At 39.8% G+C, this 25733-nt stretch overlaps 1 protein-coding gene across 18 annotated transcripts in view; it reads left to right on the top strand.

Annotated features, from left to right (window-relative positions):
• Positions 1-25733, top strand: part of ABI3BP (ABI family member 3 binding protein) — a 301406-nt gene that overhangs the window by 69675 nt on the left and 205998 nt on the right. For all 18 annotated transcript variants that reach the window (XM_049858519.1, XM_049858510.1, XM_049858515.1 and 15 more), the window contains exon 2: positions 23021-23200. In XM_049858519.1, coding sequence (XP_049714476.1) covers positions 23021-23200 — 180 coding nt within the window. The remainder of the gene's footprint in view (positions 1-23020; positions 23201-25733) is intronic.

Here is a 25733-nt window from a genome sequence, read left to right as displayed (position 1 = left end):
AGAAGAATTATCCTTAGGAAAGGGGAAAGACAAGTTCTATTATGCAACAGAAGAGAGGAAGGGGATGGCAGCTGAAGTTTAGAAATGGGAATTTGAGGAAGTTCCTGTTCAGTGGCTTTAATATTTTGGGAAGAGATGATCTGCTGAGTGAGTTTTCACCAAAGGTCTGAAGAAAGGGCTGAAAGTTGGACGTAGTCATCAGGGAGAAGGGAAGAATAACTTGGCCAGAAGAATCAGTACTGGCTTAAGATTGTTGTTGTTGTGTGCTGCCAAGTTGATTCTGACTCATTGTGACCCTATATGGCAGAGTAGAATGGCCCCTTAGGGTTTCCTAGGCAGATAGCCAGGTTTTTTCTCCTGTGGAGTCACGGGATGGGTTCAAACCTCCAATCTTTCAGTCAGCAACTGAGCACTTAACCACTGTGCCACCAGGGCTCACTTGAGATTAGTGACCATGAATTTATAGTGATGTCATCTACCCTGCTGTGTGACATTCTTTTGGAGATCTTTGTGCTTGGGTGCAAGTCACATGAAAGCAGATTGTTGGTCTCATCCAGGGTTGAGATATCACCAGAAGGCTGTAATGAAAAACAGGTGGACTGAGCAATTTGGCATTTGGCAAAAGTATTATTGCAATGATGAACCATGGAATCTAATGATACACCATTGAAGAAGCTTCTAGTTTGGGAGACAGTAAGGAGTCCGTTTCCCATAATGTCTAAGAATGGCTATCATGGGAGTAGTTTCACAAACGAGCTGCAAGGAGACCTGGTTGTGATTAGAGAGTGGGATTCTTGAATTAATGAGTCTGGAGGTGGAGCACTGGGAGCAGATTTGTTGGTGATAAGTTTAAGATTGATTTATGTGGGAATGTCTTCACGAGAAAGTTCTTTTTTTGTAAACACTTGAAATTTTGCAAAAGGCAAGTTTGATCTTTTATGTCACAATGGTGGTAATAATACCTGAGCTCAAGACTTGCCTGCATCTAATTGTGAATTAGGCTAAGTTTTCTCCTGCTTTTGCCATTTTATGCTCAGCCTGGTGTCCTGTCACCTAGACCTACTATCTGTTTCTAAGCATTGCTCTCAGGCTAACATCTCTCTTCTCTGCTTTGCCCCTTGACTGGTGCTTATTGCTGCCCACCCTGCCGGACCCTACAGTGAACTGTCACTTCCTATAAGATGTTATTTATACCTGAGCCCTGGAAGAGACCATGCCTTGCTCATCTTCTATTTGTTTTTAACCCAGGTAGCTTCTGCCTCTAAGATTGATTCCATGATTCAAAATGGGAAATTCAAGTGTGATGGTGGGTGGCTAGGTGAGGTGTATTTGATTGAGCAAAGCCTTCCTGTGTCTGAAATCAGGCCACAGCTGATTCCTTCTTTGTTTCCCTAGGGTACTACCTTTGCTGAGCCTCACTGTTTATGAAGAAAAGCAGGCCTTTGAGTGGCCTGAAATGAAGACACTGTGTTAGTTTTCTGACAAATTACCACAAACAGCAGTTTAAAAAAATACAAATTTTATTATCTTAGAGCTCTGTAGGTCAAAAGTCTGGGTGAACTTGGCTTATTTTACTGCTCCAGGTCTTACAAGGACAAGATCAAGGTATTAGTAGGCATGGACTCTTATCTGGAGGCTCTTGGGAAGGATCTACTTCTAAGCTCATTTAGATCATTAGCAGAATTCAGTCCCATGTGGTTGTAGAATGGAGGCTCCTGTTTCATTGCTGGCTGTCAGTAGAGAGCCATTCTCAACTTTAGAGGCCACCTGTATTCCTTGTCTTGTGGCCCACTTCCTTCATCTTCAAAGTCAACAAATGCGGGTTGAGTCCTTATCTCACTTTGAATCTCTCTCACTTCCCCTTCTAGCTCGTATCTCCTGCTTCCAGCTGGAGAAAGTTCCCTGCTTTTAATGGGTCATGTGATTAGGCCAGAGGAGCCCTGGTTGCTCAGTGGTTAAGCGTTCAGCTGCTAACCGAAAGGTTGGTGATTTGAACCTACCAGGCACTCCGTGGGAGAAAGATACAGCAGTCTGCTTCTGTAAGCTTTGAGTCGGCGGTAATGGGGTATGGGGTGGGGCTTCTGTAAAGATTTACAGCCTTGGAAAACCTATGGGGCAGTTCTACTCTGTCATATAGTCAGAATCAACTTGACAGCAATGGGTTTGGCTTTGGGTAATTGGGCCTATTTTAAAGTCCACAATCTTAATTACATCTTCAAAGTTCCTTTTATCACGTAACATATCTTTATTCTTCTCTGTGTAATGTGTTTTTTTGTCCTGGTTGCCTTACAATTTTTCTCTTTATCTCTTGTTTTCAGTAGTTTGAAGATGATAAGCCTAATTGTTATTTATTCTGCTTGATGCTATCTTGGATCTGTGGTTTGGTGTCCACTATTTTTTATGAGGGATTCCACAAATATTCTCCAAAAGTTATTTAACAGGGAGAAAGCCTAACTGAGATGCACAAAGTTAAACACAAAGTGAAGAAGCCGCAGGAAGCAGTTTCACTGAAAACCAGCACAGTTTTCCCATGTGATGACCTGAGCTGTGAGCACTGAGGCCCAGCATCTGCCATTAAGGTTTGGTTCTCTTTAACAAGTGACTTAGCCTCTCTCAGTTTCCTCGTTTGTCTGTTTTCCTCCATTCTCACTGGCGGCTCCTCCGTCTCCTTTGCTGATTCATCCTCTTCTCCCCAATCACTTAAATTAGAGTGTCCCAGGGCTGAGTTCTTGGACTTTCTTCTATCTACTCTTACTCCCTTGGTGATCTCATCTAGTCTTATGACTTTAAATACCATCTGACACTAACAAATTGAAAATTTGTATCTTTGGCCCTGACTACTGCCATCAACTTTAAACCCATTTATCCAGCTGCCCACTCAACTTCTTCACTTGGCTTTCTAATAGATGTCTAGGATTTAGCATGTCCCAAACCAGGCTCTCCCCAAACTTGTTTCTCCTTCAGCCTTCCCCATCTCAGTTAAAGACAAGTCCATCTTTCCATTTACTCAGGTCAAAAAAAACTAGCGATATCTGTAACCTTTTGTTTCCCTCATAAATCTCACCTGTGATTTGTTCGCAAATCTTTTCAGCCCTACTCTCAAAATTTATCCGGAATTTTATGTGTCGCATTGCCTCTCCCATTCTCTTCTCTAATGCTACATCCTGACCCAAGTTACCATCCTTTCTCACTTGGATTATTGCTGTGGTAACCTAACTGGCCTTCCTGTCTTTGCCTTTCAGACTATTCTCAGCACAGCACGCAGAGTGATTTTGTTAAAGTGTAAATCAGATCTTATAACGCCTCTGCTCAAAAACCTCCCAAAACTTCCCAACTCACTCAGAGTAAAGACCTAAATCCTCCCAATATCCTTTAAAGCCCTACCTGACTGACCCAGTTACCTCTGGCTTCATCTCTTATTTCCCCCTTGCTCATCTTCCTAAAGTCGCAAGGGCCAGGCATGTTCCCTTCTGTGGGTGTTTCTTTGCACTTGGTGTGCCTTCAGCCTGGAAGGTTCTTCTCCCAGATATCTGAATGACTTGCATCATACGTTCTGTCAGGACTTTACTCCAAAGCGAAGCCTTCTCTGTCCTCTCTATTTAAGATTGTATTCCCCAGTCCCCCACCCTGACCCTTTCTAAGTGCTTCCCTGCTTTACTTTCCTCCATAGCACTTATTGCCATCTGTACTAGTCAGGTTAGGCTGGATTATGCCTCAGTGACAAAGAACAATGAAATCTCAATGGCTTACCAACAGAAGTCTACTTCTTGCTTGACAACATGTCTACTGAATATGGCCAGAGGCCCCTGTTCTTTGTAGTCAGTCATGGTCCCAAGCTGGTCATTTGGTTGCCTGCAGCAGGAGAGAACAGAACTGGGGCGTCTTGCACCAACAATTTGATGTGTTGATCTGCACTTGACCTAAGTCCCACTTGTCTATAACTGGCCAGAATGAGTTACTTGATCATACCTAATATTAGGGGGATAGAAACATATGCTCTTTTAATGTGCCCAGAATAAGTAGGAAATCAGATATCAAACAACAGCAATGATCTCTGCCTCAACGTCTGACATCCCGTATGTCTTACTTATGATTTGTTTGTCTATCTCTTTTCACTAGAATGAAAACTCAATGACGGCATGGCCTTTTGTTCTGTTTTGCTAGTTCACTGCTATGTTCCCCGAACCTAGAAGAGAGTTTCACATATCCTAAAATACTCAATAAGTATTCGTTAAATGCACAAGTGAGTGAGTTTCTATAATGGTTTTAAGAAAAAAACAAAAAAACCCTACCTGCCCAGCAGACTTGATAATGTAAGAGATTCCATGTGTAAAATATTGTCAATATTATTATGTATTTTATCATTTTTATAATTCTCATTAGAAGATATCTGTGAAAAGAGAAATATTAAAAAATTTATCAAAATAATGGATGATTTGTGCAAAGAATAATCTAATTTAAAATATTATGAAGAAGCGAAATGTGTAGCTCAGGCATCTAATATGCTGCCAATACAGTTGCTTAATGCAATGTAATTATTTACCAAAGCCAAAACAAACAAACAAAAACCTGTTGCTGCCCAGCCTATTCTGATGCATAGTGACCCTATAGGACAGATTAGAACTGCCCCATAGGGTTTCCAAGGCTGTATGTAATCTTTACAGTCCCATGGAGTGACCGGCAAGTTGGAACTGCCCACCTTTCAATTAGCAGCCAAGCGCTTAAATCACTGCACTACTAGGGTCTGTATAATTTGCAGGGGAAAAAAATCACAACATGAACATGGTGCAAAAGAAAACTGAGTCAGCACAGTCATGGCTGACAGTAAAGTTCATCTTCATTTTTCCGGAAGTCCACCCGTCTTCAAGGAAGGCGAGCCTCTAGGGCCAGCCCGGTGCCCCTCTCTCTGCTGAACCTCTGTCAGGGCAGAGTCTTCTTTCTTGGGCTGAGTCTGCGGTCTCACTGGGCAAACGGCAGAGTCCTCGTGCTGGAAATATGAAGCTGGGATTCTCCCCATCAAAACTGCCGTCTCCGCCCAATGACACCAGTGTAGATTGCTCTCTGGGTGGTGGTGGAGAGACTTTGACGATTTTGTGAGGGGGACAAGTCCTGCTTTCTCTGCCCAATCCCTTACCAGCAGAGCTTCATGATTCTGTAAAGAATTAAACACAATTCAAAAAAAAATGAACGGGATGACAAACACATTTTACGTTTGCCCCAGGCTTGCATGGAAACATGCTGTTTCTGATAGCAATGAGTTGCTAAAAGGCATTAATGTGTGCTTTTGTGTCTAGTAGATTTACGTGACAATTTACCTGGCTTTTTAACAGATTTATTATCGTGGGGGAAGGAGTTCCTGGATAGTGCAAACTGTTAAATGCTCAACTACCAACCAAAAAGTTGACAGTTCAAACCCACCCAGAAGCACCTAGAAAGAAAGAGCTGGTGATCTGCTTCCAGAAGGCCACAGCCTTGAAAACCCTGTGGAGTGCAGTTCTACTCTGCGTGCGTGGGGTTTTCATGAGTCGGAATTGCCTCAGTGGCAGTTGGTTTGGTTTTCGGTTTTTTATTGTGGAGGAAAAGTGTTTGACACTCCTAGAATACTACTGCAGATGGACTAATCCACTGAGCCCCCAAAAGATAAAACTTTAGTGGTAAGATTAGCTACTGCAGTCCTACAAGTGATGGAACAGGTCCTTGAAACTGTTTGGATTTTGTTTTGTCTCTGCCACATGCTGTTGAAGGAAGTGGCTGAGATTTATCTTGTAACATACCTGCAATTCCTTAAACATAGTTTACTGCTACTCTGGCTGTTTCATTGCATAATTCATATTTAGGTGTTACAATCCAATAGATTATAACTGTGAAGAGCCGAGGAAAGGGATAAGGAATAGAGAGGATTCAGCTACTGGGGGATGGCCAGTCTAAAAATAATTCTAAAAATAAACGTAACGAAGAGAATTTAGGGAGAGCACTTAAGGGAAAATAATCCTTAAATTGATTAGAAGTGATTCCATGACTAGTGACAAGCCAGTGAAACTCCATCCAGAGGGAAATTCCAAGATTTCATGATTCCCAGCCCTCTTCATCCATTTCATTATTCTGCCAAAAAAATCAGAATTGTTGCCTTTTTGGCCTGAGGTTGATGCTTCCTGTTTGTATTTCTGATTCCAAGTTTTGGCTTATTTTGCCACACTAGAAAATAACCGTAAGTCTTTCAGATGACCACTGAATTATTTCTAAATGCCAGGTTATCTCCTGTACGTTCCCAGCTGTCATGTTTGAGAGGGAGAATGTTCTGATGAAAACCAGAGCGGCAGTGCCTGCGATCAGTGGACCTGGGCTTTTGTTAACCGAGTTGGTGTTTAGGGGGAGAAGGGTTCTCAGTTCGTTCTAAATGCTAATCCAGTCTGGCTCCAGTGTACCTGTCTAGTCTCATTAAGGGAGAGTGAACTGACAACAATTACTTTTAAGTCCCTTCCAACTCGGAGATTCCAAGAATCTATGAACGCGATCCTTCCATTTCAACCAAACTCATCCATTTACTTTTTGTAACTATGTGCGGCCTTTGCAGCTCATCATGAGTGTGTGCTTCTACCATTTTCCACCTAAAATGCTCTTCCAAGTCCTGCATTTTATTTGACTTCTGTTTGCAAGGTTCAGCAGAAACTCCCCACCTCCCCACCCCCGTCCCCCATGAACCTTTCCCTGGAGAATCATCTCTAGCCCCTCTAAAGTAAATCGATTTCAAACATTGCTTTGTATAACAATAAAAATAAAACAAAACGAAAACAAACCTACTGCCATTGAGTCGATTCCAACTCATAGCAACCCCACAGGGTTCTAAGGCTGTAAGTATGCAGAAGCAGACTGTCACATCTTTCTCTCAGGGAGCCGCTGGTGGTTTCCAACTGCTGACCTTTCACTTTAATCACTTTAATCGCTGCACCACCAGGGCTCCTTTAAGTATAGCAATAGTCTGTTTAACTGTCTGGTAATCTACTGGAGGGGAAAAAATAATAAGCATTACTTCCTTTGAGAAGTGTTCTTAAAAACGTCTTCCTCCACGCCTCACAATACTCATCCCTTTGTAAATGTAACACTCTGCTTATAGCCCTTATGATGTGTTAGAGTTAACTCTTAGACTTCAATAGCCCTCACGACCCTGCCAGAGGTGCAAGACTAAAATATATCTTACTCTTCTTTGCATTCCCCTTGTTTAGCCTGTCCTTGCAACAGCATGCTGAGACAGTCTATTTTCTTTATCATTTGTGATGATAGCTTTATTTTTACCTTTCTGTTGGGAGCTTCAGAAATCATCTACTGTTTTGGTGCTGGAGTGGGAGCGGGAGGAGGTAACATAACAAGGCAGTATTGTAGGATGATTAAGGAGTCCCTGGGTGGTGAAAATGGTTAAGTGCTTGGCTGCTAACCTGCAGGTTGGCAGTTCCAGTCCACTCAGATGTGCCTTCAAAGAAAGGCTTGATAATCTACTTTTGAAAAGTCAGCCACTGAAAACCCTATAGAGCACAGTTTTACTCTGATACACAAGGGATCACCATTAGTTGGAATTAACTCGACAGCAACTGATCATTGTATGATGATTAACCTGGAAGAGGTAAGGAGGATGGGTTGGAGAAGTGATGAGTTCGGTGACTATACAAATGGGTAAGATTGACTGGTCTATTTAGGGTTGACCTGTGGAAAAGTTGTAGGCACACAAATGCCATGATTGAGACACAGAGACTGAGGCCCCGAGATGTCTTTCCTGGAGAAGGAGATGAGATGATCTTTCATGGGGGCTTGAAGAACTATGTTTGGAGAATGAAAAGGATGAAAGATGACATCAAGGAGACGTGCAACGAGGTTTCAGAAGTTATAAATGGAAAAAGAGAGAAAGGAAAAAGCAATTAGAGCAAGAAAGTAGCTGAGGGCAACTCAGTGAGATATGGACATAAAGGACAGATGGTATAGAACACTTAACTAGGCTGCATATGGGAGAAACTGGCAATTCAAGGTTGAGATGGTTTGTCTTTATACCTACAACGTCTCATATAGTGTCTTCCTCATGGGCAGCTCCCTAAACATAATTATCGGAGTGGGGGAGGGGGAACATAAATTGAACTGAAACTTAAGGGATCAATTTTTAGACCAGAGACAAAATGCCTTTCCCCTCAGCGACCAGAATGCTCATAGGAATCGCTATGATTTTCTTCTATAGCATTCAGTTGGGGTGAACTAGAAATAATCTCATTGGAGAGGGCTAAGAAAGAGGGTGAAATAGTAATTGCTGGAAAACGTCAATTCTTTTGCAATCCATTGAAAGTTATTTGAATATTATGGAACCATAATCTATATGTGGCTTGTCCCTAAGAGTCTCTTCTGTCGTAGTGAAATCACTGGCTCCGAAAAGGTCTGCACTGAGTTGGGCTAGGTAAAGTAGGGAGAAGTGAAGGAGGGAAAGTCACTTTTTTTCTCAGAAGCTTGGCTTTTCAAGAGAGAACCACTGTTCCAGAGTGATTACAAGTCACAATCATCTTTGCATTTGGACTGCTGATCAATGCCAATTTTGTCACAAGGTATGAAAGGTGTCTCCACAGACTTGACTCAAGAGCTTAGAACTCTGGAAGAATTAGGAAGGGCAGGGGAGTAAAATGGTTTTTGAGGAAGATTGTGGTGGTTGGGTTTTGGTGTCTTCAAGGAAAGCCTGAGTGTGGATAGTATAGAATACTAGAGGACTGGAGCTGAGTGAGCGTTCAAAAACAGAGGTGTGAACTCTGTGCAAGGGGGAGAGGGAACATACAGGAACTCTGTACTTCCTGAGAAATTTTTCTGTAAATCTAGAACTATTCTAAACAATAAATCCTAATAAATTTATAATTTAATAAAAAAAAAAAAGTGTAGATTTCAGAGTAAGCTGTTACTAGTTAGCATGTGTGCGTCCAAACATGTTGTGCCAGAGCCCACGCATTGAGATCAAAGGTGTTCAATGCTATAGGGAAATTATGGAGTATGGAAATTTACAACCAATGTCTGAACATGGAATTCTCCAGTCTGTGCTAGACTTGCCTCAGACATTTGCAGAATCATTAAAACCACTGAAATTTTCCTAATGCTAGCGTGGGAAAGTGGTTAACAGCTTGGCTGCTAACCAAAAAGGTCAGCAGCTCACATCCACCAGCTGTTCCTTGGAACCCCTATGGGGCATTCTACTCTGTCCTATAGGGCCACTATTAGTTGGAATTGACTCAATGGCAATGGGTTCTCCTATGAACAGTTGCCAGAGTAGGCAAATGTTAAGAACTAGTCCACCATTGCTCTTTAGACAGGACTGAGGTGTCTCTTCACATCCATGCTGCCACCAGCTTCATGAAGCTGGACACCATGTTACCAGGAGTGACTGGTATGAATGCCTGGAAGAGTACCGACAACACTGAGGTAAAGTACATGCACCTATTGACATGTACAGCCCCTAGAAATAATGCCACGCTCAGAAGAAAGATGTTTGTGGTGGGAAAACTTAAATGGCATAAGATGTTTATGATCCTATATTATTTTAAACTAGAGAATGGATAGAAGGAGTATTTTGACCAACAAAAGATTTTGATAACTCATGCCTATGCTTGAAAGTCTTGTGGAATGAATTGTCACAGACATCAACACTCATAATTACTTTTCTTCAGTCTGAAACTCTCTGCCTGCTGTTCTCTGGACAAGTCGTTTTGACATTCAACACCCAGCTCAGAGGCCACCTCTTCTGTGATGCCGTTCCTGACCCACCCATTCCACCTCTTCTAGGACGCCATTCCTGACCTACCCATTTCTAATTAGCCAGCGTTCCTCTGAATCACCTTAGCACGTGGCTCACTCCCCTATGTAGAATTTATTGAGTGTATTGAATGATAGCTCTTACAAATCTATGTCCTCCAACACAATATGATTTCTTTGGGAGACTAATTTGCTAAGCTTAGTGTTAATTCCTATCCAGCACAATATTTTCTATTTAAGAAAAGTGTTGTTTGTGTTTGTTCACTCATTCACAACATATTTGTTTTATATCCTGTCTGTGCCAGGCACCATGCCAGGGAAAGTGTCCTTGTGTAGTTTACTGTCTACATATAAGCTATTTTTATATTTATAGAGTGGATTTTTGGTTGAGATGCAAGGGACCTTAAAAATTCAAAGTATACCCAACTAGAAAAAAGAAAACCATGACTAAGGTAACATCAGTAACAATGATCACTGAGCTTTACAGTTTGGCAACTGGTTTTCCCATCTAATTCTTCTAGGAACTCTGAGATGGTAGCAATGATTAACCTTGTTTTGAAGGGGAGAAAGTAATTTAATGCATTAAGTGAATTATTCATATAACAAGTGCAATTGAGACATTAACTTTGAACTTGAACACAGGATTGCTGGCTCTAAACTCCATGTCTTCCCACCATACACTCATTCCTTACCAAATACCCACTCCTTATGGCACCACATGAAGAATCTGGAGGAAACAGAAATACCTGCACACGTAGCCAAAAATGTAGCAGTAACAACACAAATGATATAATGAGTGGCCATGAGCCAGAATTGACCCAATAACAACTGGTTTGGTTTGGTATCCAATTGTCATATGAATCTAATATTAAAGATCTCAGATGTGATGAAAAAATGGGCTCAAACTAATTATATAAACTCTAAGATCAATTCCTCATCCCTAAAATAAATACTAAATTTTCACCAAAATAAATTGAATTGTAGAATATTAGAGAAGATTGTTAAAATCTGCTAACTCACTGAGATGATACTGGGCCAGTTTATCTACTATCAGAAAAAGGCCCCTGGGACTGATGAATTAACTCAAAGGTAAAAGTACAGCTGAAGTCCCTGAGTGGTACAAATGGTTAAGATACTTGGCTGCTAACTGAAAGTTTGGAAGTTTGAGACCATCCAGAGGTGCCTCAGATTTATTTCCAAAAAATCAGCTATTGAAAACCCTATGGACACAGTTGTACTCTGACTATCCATGGGGTTGCCATGAGTCATAATTAACTCGACAGGGAACTGTTTTGCTTTTTAAAGTACAGCTATTAAAAATGAGGATAAGGTGGTATTTTTATGCTTAGGAAAATGCAGGTCATAAAACAGCACTTAGAATAAAATCCTATTTTTGTAATCTGTCATAGTTTTTTTTTTTTTTTTTTTTTGTCATCTATATCACACCCAGGAGGGGGGAAAAAAAATCTGAAAGGTTATATTTAAAAAAAAAAAATTTTTTTTTCAAAAAATCTTTCTGCATGATAGGTAATGGGTGATTAAAAAAATGTTTCTCTCTTTGGCTAATCTTTTAATTTTTTTACTAAAATAAACCCGTATTATTTGCATTTTTTTAAGTTAAAAAGTCACTGCAGGGGTTCTTACTGGGGCAGGGTAGAAAGGGAGATGAAAGTGGGCTAGAAGGAAATAGGAAATATGCTTCCAAGCTGGGACAGAGTGTGCAATAAATGAATTGATCTGGGAAAGACAAAATTCCAGTGTTAAGCAACATAATTTTGGAGGCATTCGTGCCAGTAGAGTCAATTAAAGTCAATTGCTTTATTTTCATTCAGCTTTTGGCTACAGAACAGAATCAACGACAACTGATTTTAATAACACATCCCAGTGTTTTCAGGAGGGCACTCCATTGATAGAATTCACTTAAAACTGTGTTTTGATTTAGTGCTTTTAATTTTAAGACAGTGCTTTTTTCCTACTCAAATCAAATCTTGCTCTGAACATTCTACTTGAGTTGCTTATTGCTACAGGCATGTGAGGCAACATTTCTCTTACATGGATATATTTTGTAATTGTCTAAGATTTTAATTTTGTATTACATTCATTTCTCAGAATTGTGGTGTGTGTGTGGGAGGGCCTCACTGAGGGAAGATAACTTCAGTTTGCTGATGATTTATAATAATAAATCATTTAACATGACTTTGGGGCACTGCATGATCTGATCCCTTCTGCCCTCTTCGGCTTTGTCACACACCCCTTGACCCATGCCTTCCAGCCACGCTGACCTTCTCTAGGGTCTTCAAGTGCACCAACTCCTTCTTCCCTCCTCACCTCTGCTCATGCTATTCCCACTACCCGAGAACACTGTTCCTGCCCTCCCTCCCCACCGCACAAGCACACTTAACATTTTGGCTGACTAATTCCTGCCCATCCTTTAGATTTTGGTTAAATGTCAGTTCCTCAGGTCAGCCTTCCCCGACCTCCCAGGGTAATTAAGTACCCCATTGTTGTTAGCTGCTATTGAATCAGCCTGTGACTCATGGCAACCCCCTGCACAGTGGAATGAAATGCTGCCTGGTCCTGTGCCATCACCATGATTGGTTGTGAATCTGACTATTCTGATCCATAGCGTTTTTGTGGGCTGATTTTCAGAAGTAGATCACACACCTCTCTTCCTAAGGTCCCCCATTAGACAATCATATAACACACCTCGGTGAAACATAAAAAAAAAAAAAAAAATTAAAAAAAAAAAAGAAACATAGGACTTAGAATATTTTCTCCCTGTAAGGTAGACTTACAGAGAAAGCTAAACTCTAAACAGAAGGCGTGCCCTGCTCTTGGGTATGTAAGCAACAGCACTGACTTAGGTTGCTGTGAGTATTGGGAAGTATTCTAAGAGTGCTTCAAAAGAGTAAAAAAAAAAAACTCAAGAAATCTAAGCAGCCCAGGCCTCAAGGTTGCCAGAACTGGAGAGCAGCTATGGGTCTGTGGAGGATCTGGGCAACCCAGCTGCAGGAGAGCCTGGAATTTTACTCTAATGTTCCCTTGTGTCTATTTTCTGCTACCAATGGACTGCCTCATCCTCTGTTCTTTATCTCTTTTCTCGACTTTATAGCTTCTGCTACCTAATAGCTTGTACTATCTCAACCATAACCCATTTCAGTCCCTTATTGTGTCTCCTGGCCTCTTTCCCTGCTTCCCTGAAACAACTTAAACTGATTCATCCCACAGTGAGGATGGTGTGGCCACTGGGAATTGAAGCATTTACTTTCAGTGTCTCAGGGATACTTTCATGTACATAGCACTTGGACTGCTCAAAGGACAATCTCATTTATTTCTAAGGTTGGAGTTTGGAGCGGGAGTGGGATAGCTCATTGCAGTGTCTACCTTCTAATACAAGAAAAAGAAAAGACAAATTTGTTACATTAAAAAAAAAGGGGGGGGCAGCTTTCTTTTCCTTCTTTCTTATTTCTGCAGTTAAAAGTCAAGATGACTTTTCAAATGTGTCCATCAGTTAGATTTTGCTAACATTTTGTAAATGTTATAAAATTCTGTTTTAAGCAACTGGCTACATTCACCATGCAGGGTGGGGAAGTTTTAATAATGTCAGACCAGTAGGCAATGATGCCAAGACCTTTTGGCTTTCTTTTCCTCACCTAGGAAAGTACAAACACTGCATTAACCACAAATCATCAGAAAAGCTAATAATGAGATATATACATATAAAAACATGCACTTGACGTGACCAGAAATTTCGGTATTTTATTAATATTGAAAAACGCTTTAAGCATTCAAAAGGTTTTCATTCTTACTATGGGAAATCAAAAGTAATTATAAATAATACCAAGATAGCCATAAACCCCAATCACTGTGGATAGCTGCTTGTTTCTCTAGACAGAAGACCCCAACTAAGGCATTTGGCTCACAAGTTTGAAGTTAATATCAAATTTCACTTTGATTTTAAGTATAAATAATAATAAAGATAGATTTCTCCAGAACTGGTTACTTCTATGGTGAACAAATATTCACAGAATTAGTAGAAGCTAAAATAGTCTGAAAACTAAAATGACTACAAGTTCAGAGGACAACTCAGGATTTATCCTTTGTCGTAGTCGTTGCTAAGACTGATGATTGTAGTATCCAGCAAAAAGCTTGTTTCTTGCATCTTGGACAAATTAGAGTTAATATATTTTTTAAACAATTAGTATAATGAGATAAGTGGTCTTGTCTTCATTAATAACTAAAGAGAGATGTCTCCAGGGTTTAAAATTATTAATCCTATTATAAGATACATATTGAGTGATACTGTTAAAGCAGTATAGCTCATTTGCTAGAGGGTCACAATTTGGAATTGTCCTCGAGCAAGAGAAATATTCAAAATCTTAAAAAGTAACATGAAATTCGAGAGTGGTTTGGCAGTTTCCAAAAAATTTAAACATAAACTTACTATGTTACCCAGCAAATCTATACCTAGGTATCTAAGACATAAAAACCTCTGCCCACACAAAGATGTGTACATGATGTTTACGGCAACCTTATTTATAATAACAAAAACTGGCAACAATCCAAATATCCATCAGCTGGGGAATGAACAAACAAAATGCAATACAGTCACACAATGCAAAGCTATTTAACAATAAAAAGGATTAAGCTAGTGATATACATGGGTGGATGAATCTCAGAAACATACTAAGTGAAAGAAGCCAGACACACAAGACTACATGTTGTGTGAATTCACTTTTATTAAATTACCAGAAAATCAGAAACCAGGCCGGTGATGTCCTGGAGCTAAGGGTAGGAGCTGGGGTTGACCGCAAATAGGTACAAGGGAGCGTTTTAGGGTGCTGGAAATATTCTCAAACTGGATTGTGGTGTAAATTAGTAAAATCTGTAAATTTACTAAAAATCATTGACCAGTTTACTTACAATAGGTAAATATAATATTGGGTAAATTATACCTTACTACAGCTGTTAAGTCTGTGGGTAGTGCAAATGGTTAGCTCAAGCTGCTAACTGAAAAGTTGGAGGTTTGAGTCCACCCAGAGGGACCTCGGAATAAAGGCAGGGCAGCCTACTTCCAAAAAATCAACCATTGACAACCCCGTGGAGCACAGTTCTACTCTGAAACACATGAGGTCACCATGAGTCAGAACTGATTCGAAGGCAACTGGTTTTTAAAAAGCAATTAAAAATTACAGGTGGTAGTCATACACATTCTCTCCAAGTTCCCATGAAAATACTTGTTCTCTTTTTCACACTTGAAGTGCAACTTGGGAATCCCATGAAAAAGAAATATTATCTGGAAGTTCTTAGGATAGAGTTTCCATAAACAAATCCATTTTCTGATTTATTGGAGTCTTTCTGCATTTTAATAGAAGAACGTATTTTGTTTAAGTGAGATGTTAGAGATATCCTTGAATATTAGATGTAGAATGGACTTGCGATTCTGTAATTCATTTTACAGAGAAGACAAATTCACCTTAAAGAGGACTGGTGACCTAAGGTCAAACAGTTAGAGGCAAACTTGATGCCAAAACCCTTCTTATTTCTCCTACGATAGGTCATTAGGATGGGACACCAGGCCATGAAGTTGATAGTAAGCGGCCTTTCTTAGTGGCTTCTTACATCTTATGGCCCATTCTGCCTTATCACACATAGTCACACTATCATAATGGTTTGGTCGCCCTTCTCTGGCTCATGGAACGCTTTTCATGCTGTCAAATCTCAAAATAAGAAGCCATATACCATGAGCACTGGGCATGTATGAACAGAACAGATTACAAACAATTTATGATGGTTCCAAATGTCTAAATAGTCATGGCATATGGACCCGTTTGCTCCAGCTCCATCTCATGTTGTCGTTTGCGAGACTTTGTAAAAACCAAACCAAAACAAGGCAACCACCAGATTTTTTTTTTAAAGTTGGGTGACTGACAATGTTACAAGCTGGTAGAGTTTTCATAAGTTACCAAGAGTATTTCCAATTTGCTCCCAGGAATGTTTTCACAATGAAAATATTTAATCTTGTACATGCAGGAATTCTTAGAGTGTTGGTGAAAGCTGTCTGTTGTTTGTTCTGTAAAGAAACGCTTTGATTAAATTGGACTTCTACTTGGTCAATAGTACTTACTATGTGCCCAAATTGGAGTTACTGAGAGAAGAAAAAAAAGGAAGAAAAGAAGGAATATCAGTCCTTTTGGGAAATTGCCCAAATAGAGTGATATTAATTAGGTTGGTGGCAGTTTTTCTGTTCTTTTTTTTTTGATGACTGATATCATTCTGAGAATTGTCAGGACAAGTAATTTTTTTTTTTTAATTTATGAAACATGTTTAAAACTTACCCACTTTCATCTTAATGAAAATCAGTCTTAGACGTAAGAAAGCCAATATTACTCCTTGTTTCCAAAAGAGGCTCACCTGTTCCTGGTATTCCATCAGCTGGATGTGAGAGGGGGCAGTATCAGAGGACTGAGTCTAGGCAGGCCACCAGTAAGCACTTAGGCTTCCAGAGAAGATAAAATCATTAGACGGTTTTGTTTGCATTTACTATTAAGCTTTTATCAGTTATCATCAAATGTTCATTGTAAGTAAAAGAGTTTATAGTTTCGTTTTTCTGGTATACATAAAAAAAAAACCAAACCCCTTGCCATCAAGCCGATTCTGATTCACAGGGACTCTATAGGACAGAGTAGGACTGTCCCATAAGATTTCAAAGAAGCAACTGGTGGATTCAAAATGCTGATCTTTTGGTTAGCAGCCTGAGCTCTTAACCGCTATGCCACCAGGGCTCCTTCTTGGTATATAAAAATAAATTATGTAAATAAACATCTGGAAAAAAATATACACAATTTTTCTTGTTCTCAGAGAAAATTTTCTTATGATAGAATCAATATTTTTAAAAAATTAGTACAATCAAGAGAGGTTGATGATTTTTGCATATTAGTTGAAGCGGAATATTTGCTTTAATAACTCTGTCCAAATACTAAGAGACAATAACAAAAAATTACCGATGCCAAAAAAAAAGACAAGTCTTAAAACATTATGCTGAGTGTAAGAAATCTTACATAAAAGAGTACATATTGTGTGTCCTATTTAATAGAAGTTGTAGAGCAGACAAAATTAATTTATGGTGGAAAAAAATCAGAACAGTACTTGCTCTGAGAGAATGGGGCAGGAATTGGCTGGGAAGTGGAGTGAGGAAACTTTCTGGTTGATGGTTATATTCTCAATCCTTATATGAGTGAGAGTTACACAGATGTATGTCAGCAAAGGTACAGTTAAGACATGTATTTCATTGTACATAAATTATCTCAAAAATATAAATAAGCATTGAACTCTAGTTAATATGCATATAGAAGTATTTAGGAGTGAAGGGCACTGAAATACAACATATTTTGAACTTCATTAAAAAATAAGGTAGATTTTTGGAGGGATAGAGGGACAGAGACACGTCATACCTGAATTTATATTACTAATGCCTAATACCTAGCAGTAAATGAGTGGATAAAACAGAAAACCAAACAGGTAAAAGTACAGTAGATAAATATGTGATAACACAAGGGTAATAACGTATTAATCATAGACCCTTGGTGGTGGCTCTATGGATTTTCTCTGTACAATTCCTTCAACTTTCCTGTATGTTTGATATTTTTTATAATAAAATATTGAAAAATAACTCATCTTTGCTTCCAAGTCTCTGAAGAGATTGGTTATATTTAAAGGCACGTCACTGATGTTCAGAAGTCACGGTAATCTTCCAGACATTTTTTTTTACATGTGGCTTTATGTGTCTCCAGAAATCATAATTCCAGAAAACCATAATTCACAGAGTTGTTCAAAATATAAAATTCTCACGATAGGAAATGTAGCAGAGATGTGGGTGAGGTCCTTTTTTTCTCCCTATGGTGTTGCAATACTGTAAACGTCTTTCAAAGCTCATTGGGATCATTAATTTTACTTTTAATACAATGAATTTACAAAGAATAATTGTTCTCAAACTTAAGTAGGTGTCAAAATTACCTGAGCAGCTTGTTAAAACAGAATGCTGGGCCCACCCCAGAATTTGTGACTTAACAGCTCTGGAACGGGGTCTAAACTTGCACTTCTAGCAAGTTCCCAGGTGAGGCTGATGCTGTGGTCTGGACCACATGTTGAGAACACTGGTGTGGAGACTATTCTGCTCTATATTACATGTACCTACTGCCATCTCTCCTTTCATTCTATAGCAAGAAAACATAAGCAAATCCTCTCCATGGATTTTCATGAAAATCAAACAGAAAATATGTAATAAGGAGAATAAGTTTTTTAAATTCCTTAACCTGTTGGATTTCTCCCTTTTCTTTTTCACTTGCTAAAAAATATGTCATGGATTGAATTATTTCCTCCAAAAATGTGTGTATCAACTTGGTTAGGCCATGATTCCCAGTATTCTCTGGTTGTCCTCCACTCTGTGATTTTAATTCTATGTTAAAAGGATTAGGGTGGGATTGTAACACCACCCTTACTCAGGTCACCTCCCTGATCCAAGGTAGAAGGAGTTTCCCTGTGGTGTGGCCTGCACCACCTTTTATCTTAAGAGATAAAAGGACAGGGAAGCAAGCAGAGAGTTGGGGACCTCATAACACCAAGAAAGCACCACTAGGAGCAGAGCACGTCCTTTGAACCTGGGGCCCCTGCGCCTGAGGAGCTCCTTGACCAGGGAAAGATTGAAGACAAGAATCTTCCTCCAGAGCCGACAGATAGAGAAAGCCTTCCCCTGGAGATGACACCCTGAATTTGGACTTGTAACCTACTCGACTGTGAGAGCATAAATTTCTCTTTGTTAAAGCCATCCACTTGTGGTATTTCTGTTCTTGCAGTACTAGATGACTAAGATAGAATTATTGCTAAGTATCTATAATTTCTCCTGAACCAGTTGCCACCAACTTGATTTTAAACTTGTGGTAACCCAGTGTGTGTCAGAGCTGAGCTATGCTTCACAGGGTTTTCAGTGGCTGATTTTTCAGAAGTAGTTTCCAGAACTCTCTTCCAGTGCACCCCTGGGTAAACGCCAGCCTCCCTCTTTCTGGCTAGCAGCTGAGTGTGTTAAGATTTGTACCACCCAAAGACCCTTTAGCTCTCTTAAGGGGTAGAGAAAAGATATTACAAAATATACTTTGACATGTCAGTATTTCACCCCTTACTTTCCTACATGCATTTGGCATATCCTCAAGGAACAAAGACTATTTTCCTGATTAAGAAAACTAAAGGGACACCTTTTTTGTACCTCCTCTCTTCCCACCCCTTCCATCAGATTTAGAGCCTCATTGTACTCCTGATTGTACTAATCATGGTACATGAAGTTATTGACTGACTTGTCTGTCTCACTGGAATGCAAAGTCTTTGTGATCAGAGGCATATCATATTTGAATGTGTATCACTAATGCCTAATAAAAAAAAAATGCCTAGTACCTTGTAAATATATGGTCACTGCTTGCAGGCAGTTGCTCCTCGCACCCCTCCCAACAACTAGCACGCTCCAAATTTTAAAAAATACTTTTAGGAGAATCCAATCAAGGGAGTGTGCAAGTGACAACTGTGTACGTCCCAGGTGGAGATTTCCCTTAAGAATGAGAGCCTGCTTAGTCCAAAGGCCTAATGTAGAGCTAGATGGTGCCTGGATACCACCACTGACTCCTCTGACAGGGATCACAATAGAGAATCCTGGACAGAGCTGGAGAAAAATGTAGAACAAAATCCTAACTCAAAAAGAAATACCAGACTTGCTGGCCTGACGGAGACTGGAGAAACGCTGGGAGTATGGCCCCGGGGCCCCTTTCAGCTCAGTAATAAGATCATTCCTGAAGTTCACCCTTCAGCCAAAGATTGAACAGGCCCATGGAACAAAACAAGACTAAAGGGGTGCACCAGCCCTGGGGCAGAGACTGGAAGGTAGGGGGGAATAGGAAAGCTGGCAATAGGGTTGAGAAAGGAGAGTGTTGACATGCCGCAGGGTTGTTAACCAATGTCATACGATAATGTGTGTACTGTTTGATGAGAAACTAGTTTGTTCTGTAAACCTTCATCTAAAGTTCAGTAAAAAAAATAAAACCAAAAGCAAACCCACTGCCGTCAAGACAATTCTGACTCATAGCAACCCTATAGGACAGAGTAGAAATGCCCCCATAGCGTTTCCAAGGAGTGCCTGGTGAATCCGAACTGCCAACCCTTTGGTTAGCAGCTGTAGTGCTTAACCACTACACCACGAGGGTTTCCAAATAAGTAAATAAAAATAAAGCAAAACAAAAAAAGAATGAGAGCCTGCTTGCTTAGAAAGCAGTCTGTGAAAAGTTTTTTTCCTACTTGGCTGTTGGTTCAGTTACAAAGTAGGTAATGAAGCTATTGCTCCTTTGGTAAAGCTGTTAGCCCTGCTAGTGGTGCTGAAATGTCAACACTGGTAGGTCCAGCCTGTCTCATTCAGTCATCCAAAGTCACCAGATGGCGAAGTCTTGGCCTGAGGCATCGGAGCACTGGGAATTCTGACCCACGTGGAAATTGTGGTTGTTTTAGCTGAAATAGAACTCAGTTGGACAAACACAGAAAGTGGCCCAGAGGGAGAAAAAAATTTCCCCCTCAAACTTTTGGCAAAATGGCACATTTTTCTAAATTTAATAGCAATCATTGTTTGGGTAACTGATAACCGTAACGTCCTAATGAAAGGCTAACTGTTTGACTCCTGGGGATTATGACTTTATGGCGGTTGTTTTGGTGTATCCAAATGAAGGAAGCTCTCCAGGTGGGCTGAGATTTTTCTACCAGGCTGACTCAGCACAAGGCATCTCAGAGAGGGAACGTGCTGTTCTGCTGGTCCTGGAGCAGAAGTCACAGGATGTTGTAGTTTGGATTTTCTGCCAACACATGATCGCATATGAGTAGAGTCAAAGTCTGAGTGTTTAAAGGCCCCTATTCCCTGGCACTGGAAGCTGTTCATGTGGTTCATGGGACTTGAACCACAACTTTTTCTTTTTCTGTAGAATTTTTTAAATGCCATTTTTATTTAGATTTTGGAAGTTTTGTTTTATGCCATGATTTTGATAAGGCTATTTTATTGTGTTTTCAGATTTGTGTTCACAAGTAGGGGTGCCTCATTAACATATAGAGGTTAGGATTTACAACATATAAAATGGAGGATAATTACATAATATCCCAAAATGGAGGATAATTATATCAGATCACAAAATGGAGGACAGCCACACAATACTGGGCTATCTTCCCAATAGGTAAAATATTTAAAAAATATGAAACCTCTGGGGAATAAAAATAATTCAGGTCTACAATTCCTTATCTTGAACCCTTAGGGCCAGTAATATTTTGGAATTCTGATATTTCTTGATTTTAGAAAAGTTGTAGGATGCCTAGACCATATATTGCATCACCTCTTCAGTGGGGTCTTGTCTAGCACCTCTTAATTAAGCACATTGATATTTCTATTACGAAACATGTAAATAGTCACACTCAGTGGGGTTTTAACAATGCCAAATGGCCTTATGTTGTTTCAGATGGGGTTTTGGTGCCAAATTAGTTTGACACAAACTTACCAAAAAAGTCCAAAAATTTTTGGGATTTTTGAATTGTGGCTAAAGGATTAATAACTAATTATTGAACAGTTAGTATGAGCCAACCTTAAGGTAGTGCCGTTTGCACTGATCTCATTAAACAACCTGGCAAGGTAAAGGTTGCTGTCAACCATTAACAAATCAGGAAACTAAGGCTCAAGCATGTCCTGAGTTGCCAGTGGTCACACTGACAAGCAGGTGGCAGGGCTGGGTCTTGGCTCCAAAGGCAGTGCTGTTTCCTCACTGCTTGGTCAAGTCCTTTGGTTAGTTGCCCTTGTTGTTTGCATGGTTTAAAAAAAAAAGGCCTTGAAAGCTTAACTAAGGCCTCTGTTCACTCTCCACAGTCGCTCTCTGGAAAAGTCATCTGTTTATCACTCATAAGCTAATGATGCACAGGTGTGCCTGTACCCAATCCTGAGCTCCACACTTACTCAACTGACTGTTGGGAATCTCCTTGTAGTTGTGTGATAGACCCAGCAAACTCCAAATGGAACAAAGCATCTTCTTCCTCAACCCTTCTCTTCTTTCAGCATTCCCTATTCTACCATCTCCCTTTTCTCTTCTTTTCCAACTGTTACCAACCTTAAGTCCTGTGGGGGTGGGGCTGAAAAGCAGCATAGAGGAGGTAGGGGTTTCAAAGTACAGTAATTCCATTTTACTAATAAAAAATTTGAGATCCTTTTACCATACCTGGCTAGTGGCACAAAATGAAAACCAAAACAAACAAAAACCCATTGCCATCAAGTCGATTCCAATTCACAGTGGCTCTGTAAGACAGAGTGGAACTGCCTCATAAGGTTTCCAAGGCTGTAATCTTTACAGAAGCAGACTGCCACATCTTTCTCCCATGGAGCAGCTGGTGGGTTAAAACTGCCAATCTTTTGTTTAGCAGCTAAGTGCTTAACCACTGCACAAGAGACTCCTTGTATAAGAGGAAAATTATGACAAATTGTGAATAGCTATAAGCCTTACCTCCCGGGCAATGAAACTACCAAATACTGATTGTAAGATTTTACTTCATATTCTTGGCTACTTTATAAGTTATTAAGTCTGTTTCCTTTGATCTCAGAATTAGCTGTATTTTGGCCATTTGGGTATGTGTTGTATTCTGAGTAGCTATATTGGAAACCCTGGTGGCGTAGTGGGTAAGTGCTATGGCTGCTAACCAACAGGTCGGCAGTTCGAATGCAGCAGGCTTCCTTGGAAACTCTAGGGGCAGTTTTACTCTGTCCTGTAGGGTCACTATGAGTTGGAATCGGCTCAACAGCAACAGGTTTGGTTTTTGTTTTTGTGTGGACGGCATGCTTATTAAGAACCATGCCTCTAAAAACTAACCTTTGCTCCAAATTTGTCCTGGGATGCTAAAGAGGTGAAGTAACGAGACCAAAAATCTAAGCCAGTTGTCATCCAGCTGATTCTGACTCATGCCGACCCCATCTGTGTATGCAGAGTAGAACTGTGCACCAAAAGGTTTTCAAGGCTGTGACTTTCAGAAGCAGATTGCTAGGATTTTCATCCCAGGTGCCTCAGTTTGAGCTGCCAAATTTCAGTTAGTGTTCCAAGCTTAACTGTGCTACCCAGGGACTCCTTTGCTTGGAATTTGCCCTGGAATGCTAAAGAGGTGAAGTAACAGCCACCTATCTATTCCTCCCCACCTTTAGGTAAAAGGCCAAGCCTGAAAGTCCACATCAATACCACGAGTGACTCCATCTTCTTGAAGTTCCTGCGTCCAAATCCAAACGTAAAGTTGGAAGGTTTTCTCCTGGGATATGGAAGCAATTTATCACCAAACCAGTACTTCCCTCTCCCAGCAGAAGGGACATACACCGAGGCTGTAGTTGGTAAGAAGTTTGTATTTCAGGCTCGGGTGGAAGGGCAGTAGGACATGACGTGCAAGTCTCGAGGATAAGCACCATTTCTTCTACGTCCTCTGGCGAACCGAATGCCAGAATTCACAACTCTTCATAGTTGTTGCAACCCATAGCAAAATTCTCTACATTAAAGAAATATTTAGTGCTTGCAGAAATAGTCATCTTCATTTTCATATACCAACACTCCTTGACCACATAACTTAAAAATGCACAGGGAAAAATTAGCTACAATCCATGGACTTAAGTTTCTTTAATACAGCTTCTTCATGTGGAATTATTTCCCTCCCCACTGGTGTCTTTACTTTCTTCTTGTAGCAGACAACATCTTTAGTTTTTCTGAGTGTTTTTTTCTTCATGAGAAATTAATTTTAAAAAGAAAATAAAGTGTGTTGCATTTCTTTTAAATTTAGAGTATTTCCTCAAAAACTTCTAAGTTTTTCTATGTACTATAAAACTTTATATTTCATCAAAGTTGTTTCTTAATTTCTTTAAAATATAATTTGAGAATGTGGGTAACACCCTCATCACTCTCCCAAACAACTGTTTGCAAATAAAATCTTTTTAAAGGGTGATATCTTCTATGTGAATGCTTTCAAAGGCTTTTTCTGGAGAGTCTGAGTGTCTTGGTCATCTAGTGCTGCTATAATTGAAATACCATAAGTGGATGGCTTTAACAAAGAGGAGTTTATTGCCTCTCAGTCCAGTAGGCTAGAAGTCCCAATTCAGGGCACCAACTCCAATGGAAGGCTTTCTCTCTCTGTCAGCTCTGGAGGAAGGTCCTTGTCATCAGTCTTTCCTTGGTCTGGGAGCATCTCAGTGCAGGAACTTCAAGTCCAAAGGATATGCTTTGCTCGCAACGCTGCTTTCTTGGTGGTATGAGGTACCCCTGTTCCTCTGCTCACTTCTGTCTTTTATATCTCAGAGAGATTGGCTTAAGACACTATCTAATCTTGTATATCTCATCAAAATAATTGCTACTAATCCATATCATTTCATCATAGCATTAGGATTTACAACACGTAGAGAAATCACATAAAATGGTGGACAATCACACGATGCTAGGACTAGTGGCCCAGCTAAGTTGACAGATATTTTGAGGGGACACAATTTAATCCATGACACCGAGATTTATATTTGCTCCATCTCTAGGATTATTGCTGAAGAGTGTTTCCATGAACTTCAAAAGTTTAACTAATCCTGTAATTTGAGCTGTGTTATACCTAATCTGACGTTTATACCTATATGCAGGGAATGTAGAAGTGAATCTCTTTTGTCTTGTAGCCCTTCCTTCCTCAGTAGAGAGGTCTCTATTGTGTTTTAAAATCAGGCAAGAGAGTAACATTAGTTAAATGTCTAGACTAGATTTTACATAATTACAATGACTTTAAAGCAAACCTGTTACAGTTTGTTACCAAGTCACTATTAGAGAATTAGGCACTTTTGACAAAACTGAATCTAACCTTGATCATATAAACCACAAAGAATTCAAAATTTTGTAAAAGTTTCCCACTATATTTACTGGGAACTCTGTGTTTACCCCACACAAATAGAAAAAGATCTACTGCCCCCCCCCTTTTGTACTAAGCATCAGAAGTAATATTTATGATAATTTTTTGGTTATGTAGAGTCATATTTTGGTCAATTGTAGATTTTTCTATGTGAAATAGTAGAAGTCAAATTGCTTGTGACAAAATATGTGCAGAAAAATAGAGAAAATTTGTGGCGCAGATGTAGCAACCTTTCACTAGTTCCACGATGCAGGTCGATCAGTCAGATGGCCTAGATTCCCTTTTATTTATCTATTTTGCTTTCTTCCTTTGAATTTTTTACTGTGGAAAATTTCAAACATGTATGGAGAGAGAATATTATAATGAATTATCATGTCTCATTCACGCAGCTTGAATGACCCTTTTTCACAGGCTGTTTTTCCTGGAAGTTTTTAATAGCATAATTTTTTTAAAATGGTTATTACATTTTTTATCTACAAATGCTTTGGTGTGCATCTCTAACAGGTATGAAAATTTTTAACACCACCATGCCTTTATCATATTCTGACAATAATTTTACAATATCATTTTATAGTAGTCCATATTTAAATTTCTCTGGTGATCTTAAAAATGTCTTTTTAGAGTCAGTTTGTTTGAACCAGGATCCAAACAAGGTCTGCATGTTACATTTAATTATTATGTCTATTGAGTCTCTTTTATCCTATAACAATCCCCTCTTCCTTCTCTTTTTTAAAATGACATTGATCAGTTAGAGAGATTGGGTTATTTATCTGTAGATTTTCCACAGTTTTCTTGGGTAGTAAAACAGTTAAGCGCTTGGCTACTAACTGAAAGGTTGGCTGTTCAAATCTAACCAGAGGCACCTCAGAAGAAAGGTTGGTGATCTTCTTTCGAAGGGTCACAGCCGTGAAAACCCTATAGGGCACAGTTCTGCTCTGCAACCCACGGGGCCACCAGGAGTCAGAACTGTTCCGGCTTGTCTACATTCTGTATTT

This window comes from Elephas maximus, chromosome 18 (genome assembly GCF_024166365.1).
Source record: "Elephas maximus indicus isolate mEleMax1 chromosome 18, mEleMax1 primary haplotype, whole genome shotgun sequence".
Taxonomy (NCBI): domain Eukaryota; kingdom Metazoa; phylum Chordata; class Mammalia; order Proboscidea; family Elephantidae; genus Elephas; species Elephas maximus.
This window is presented reverse-complemented; position numbering and strand designations above follow the sequence as displayed.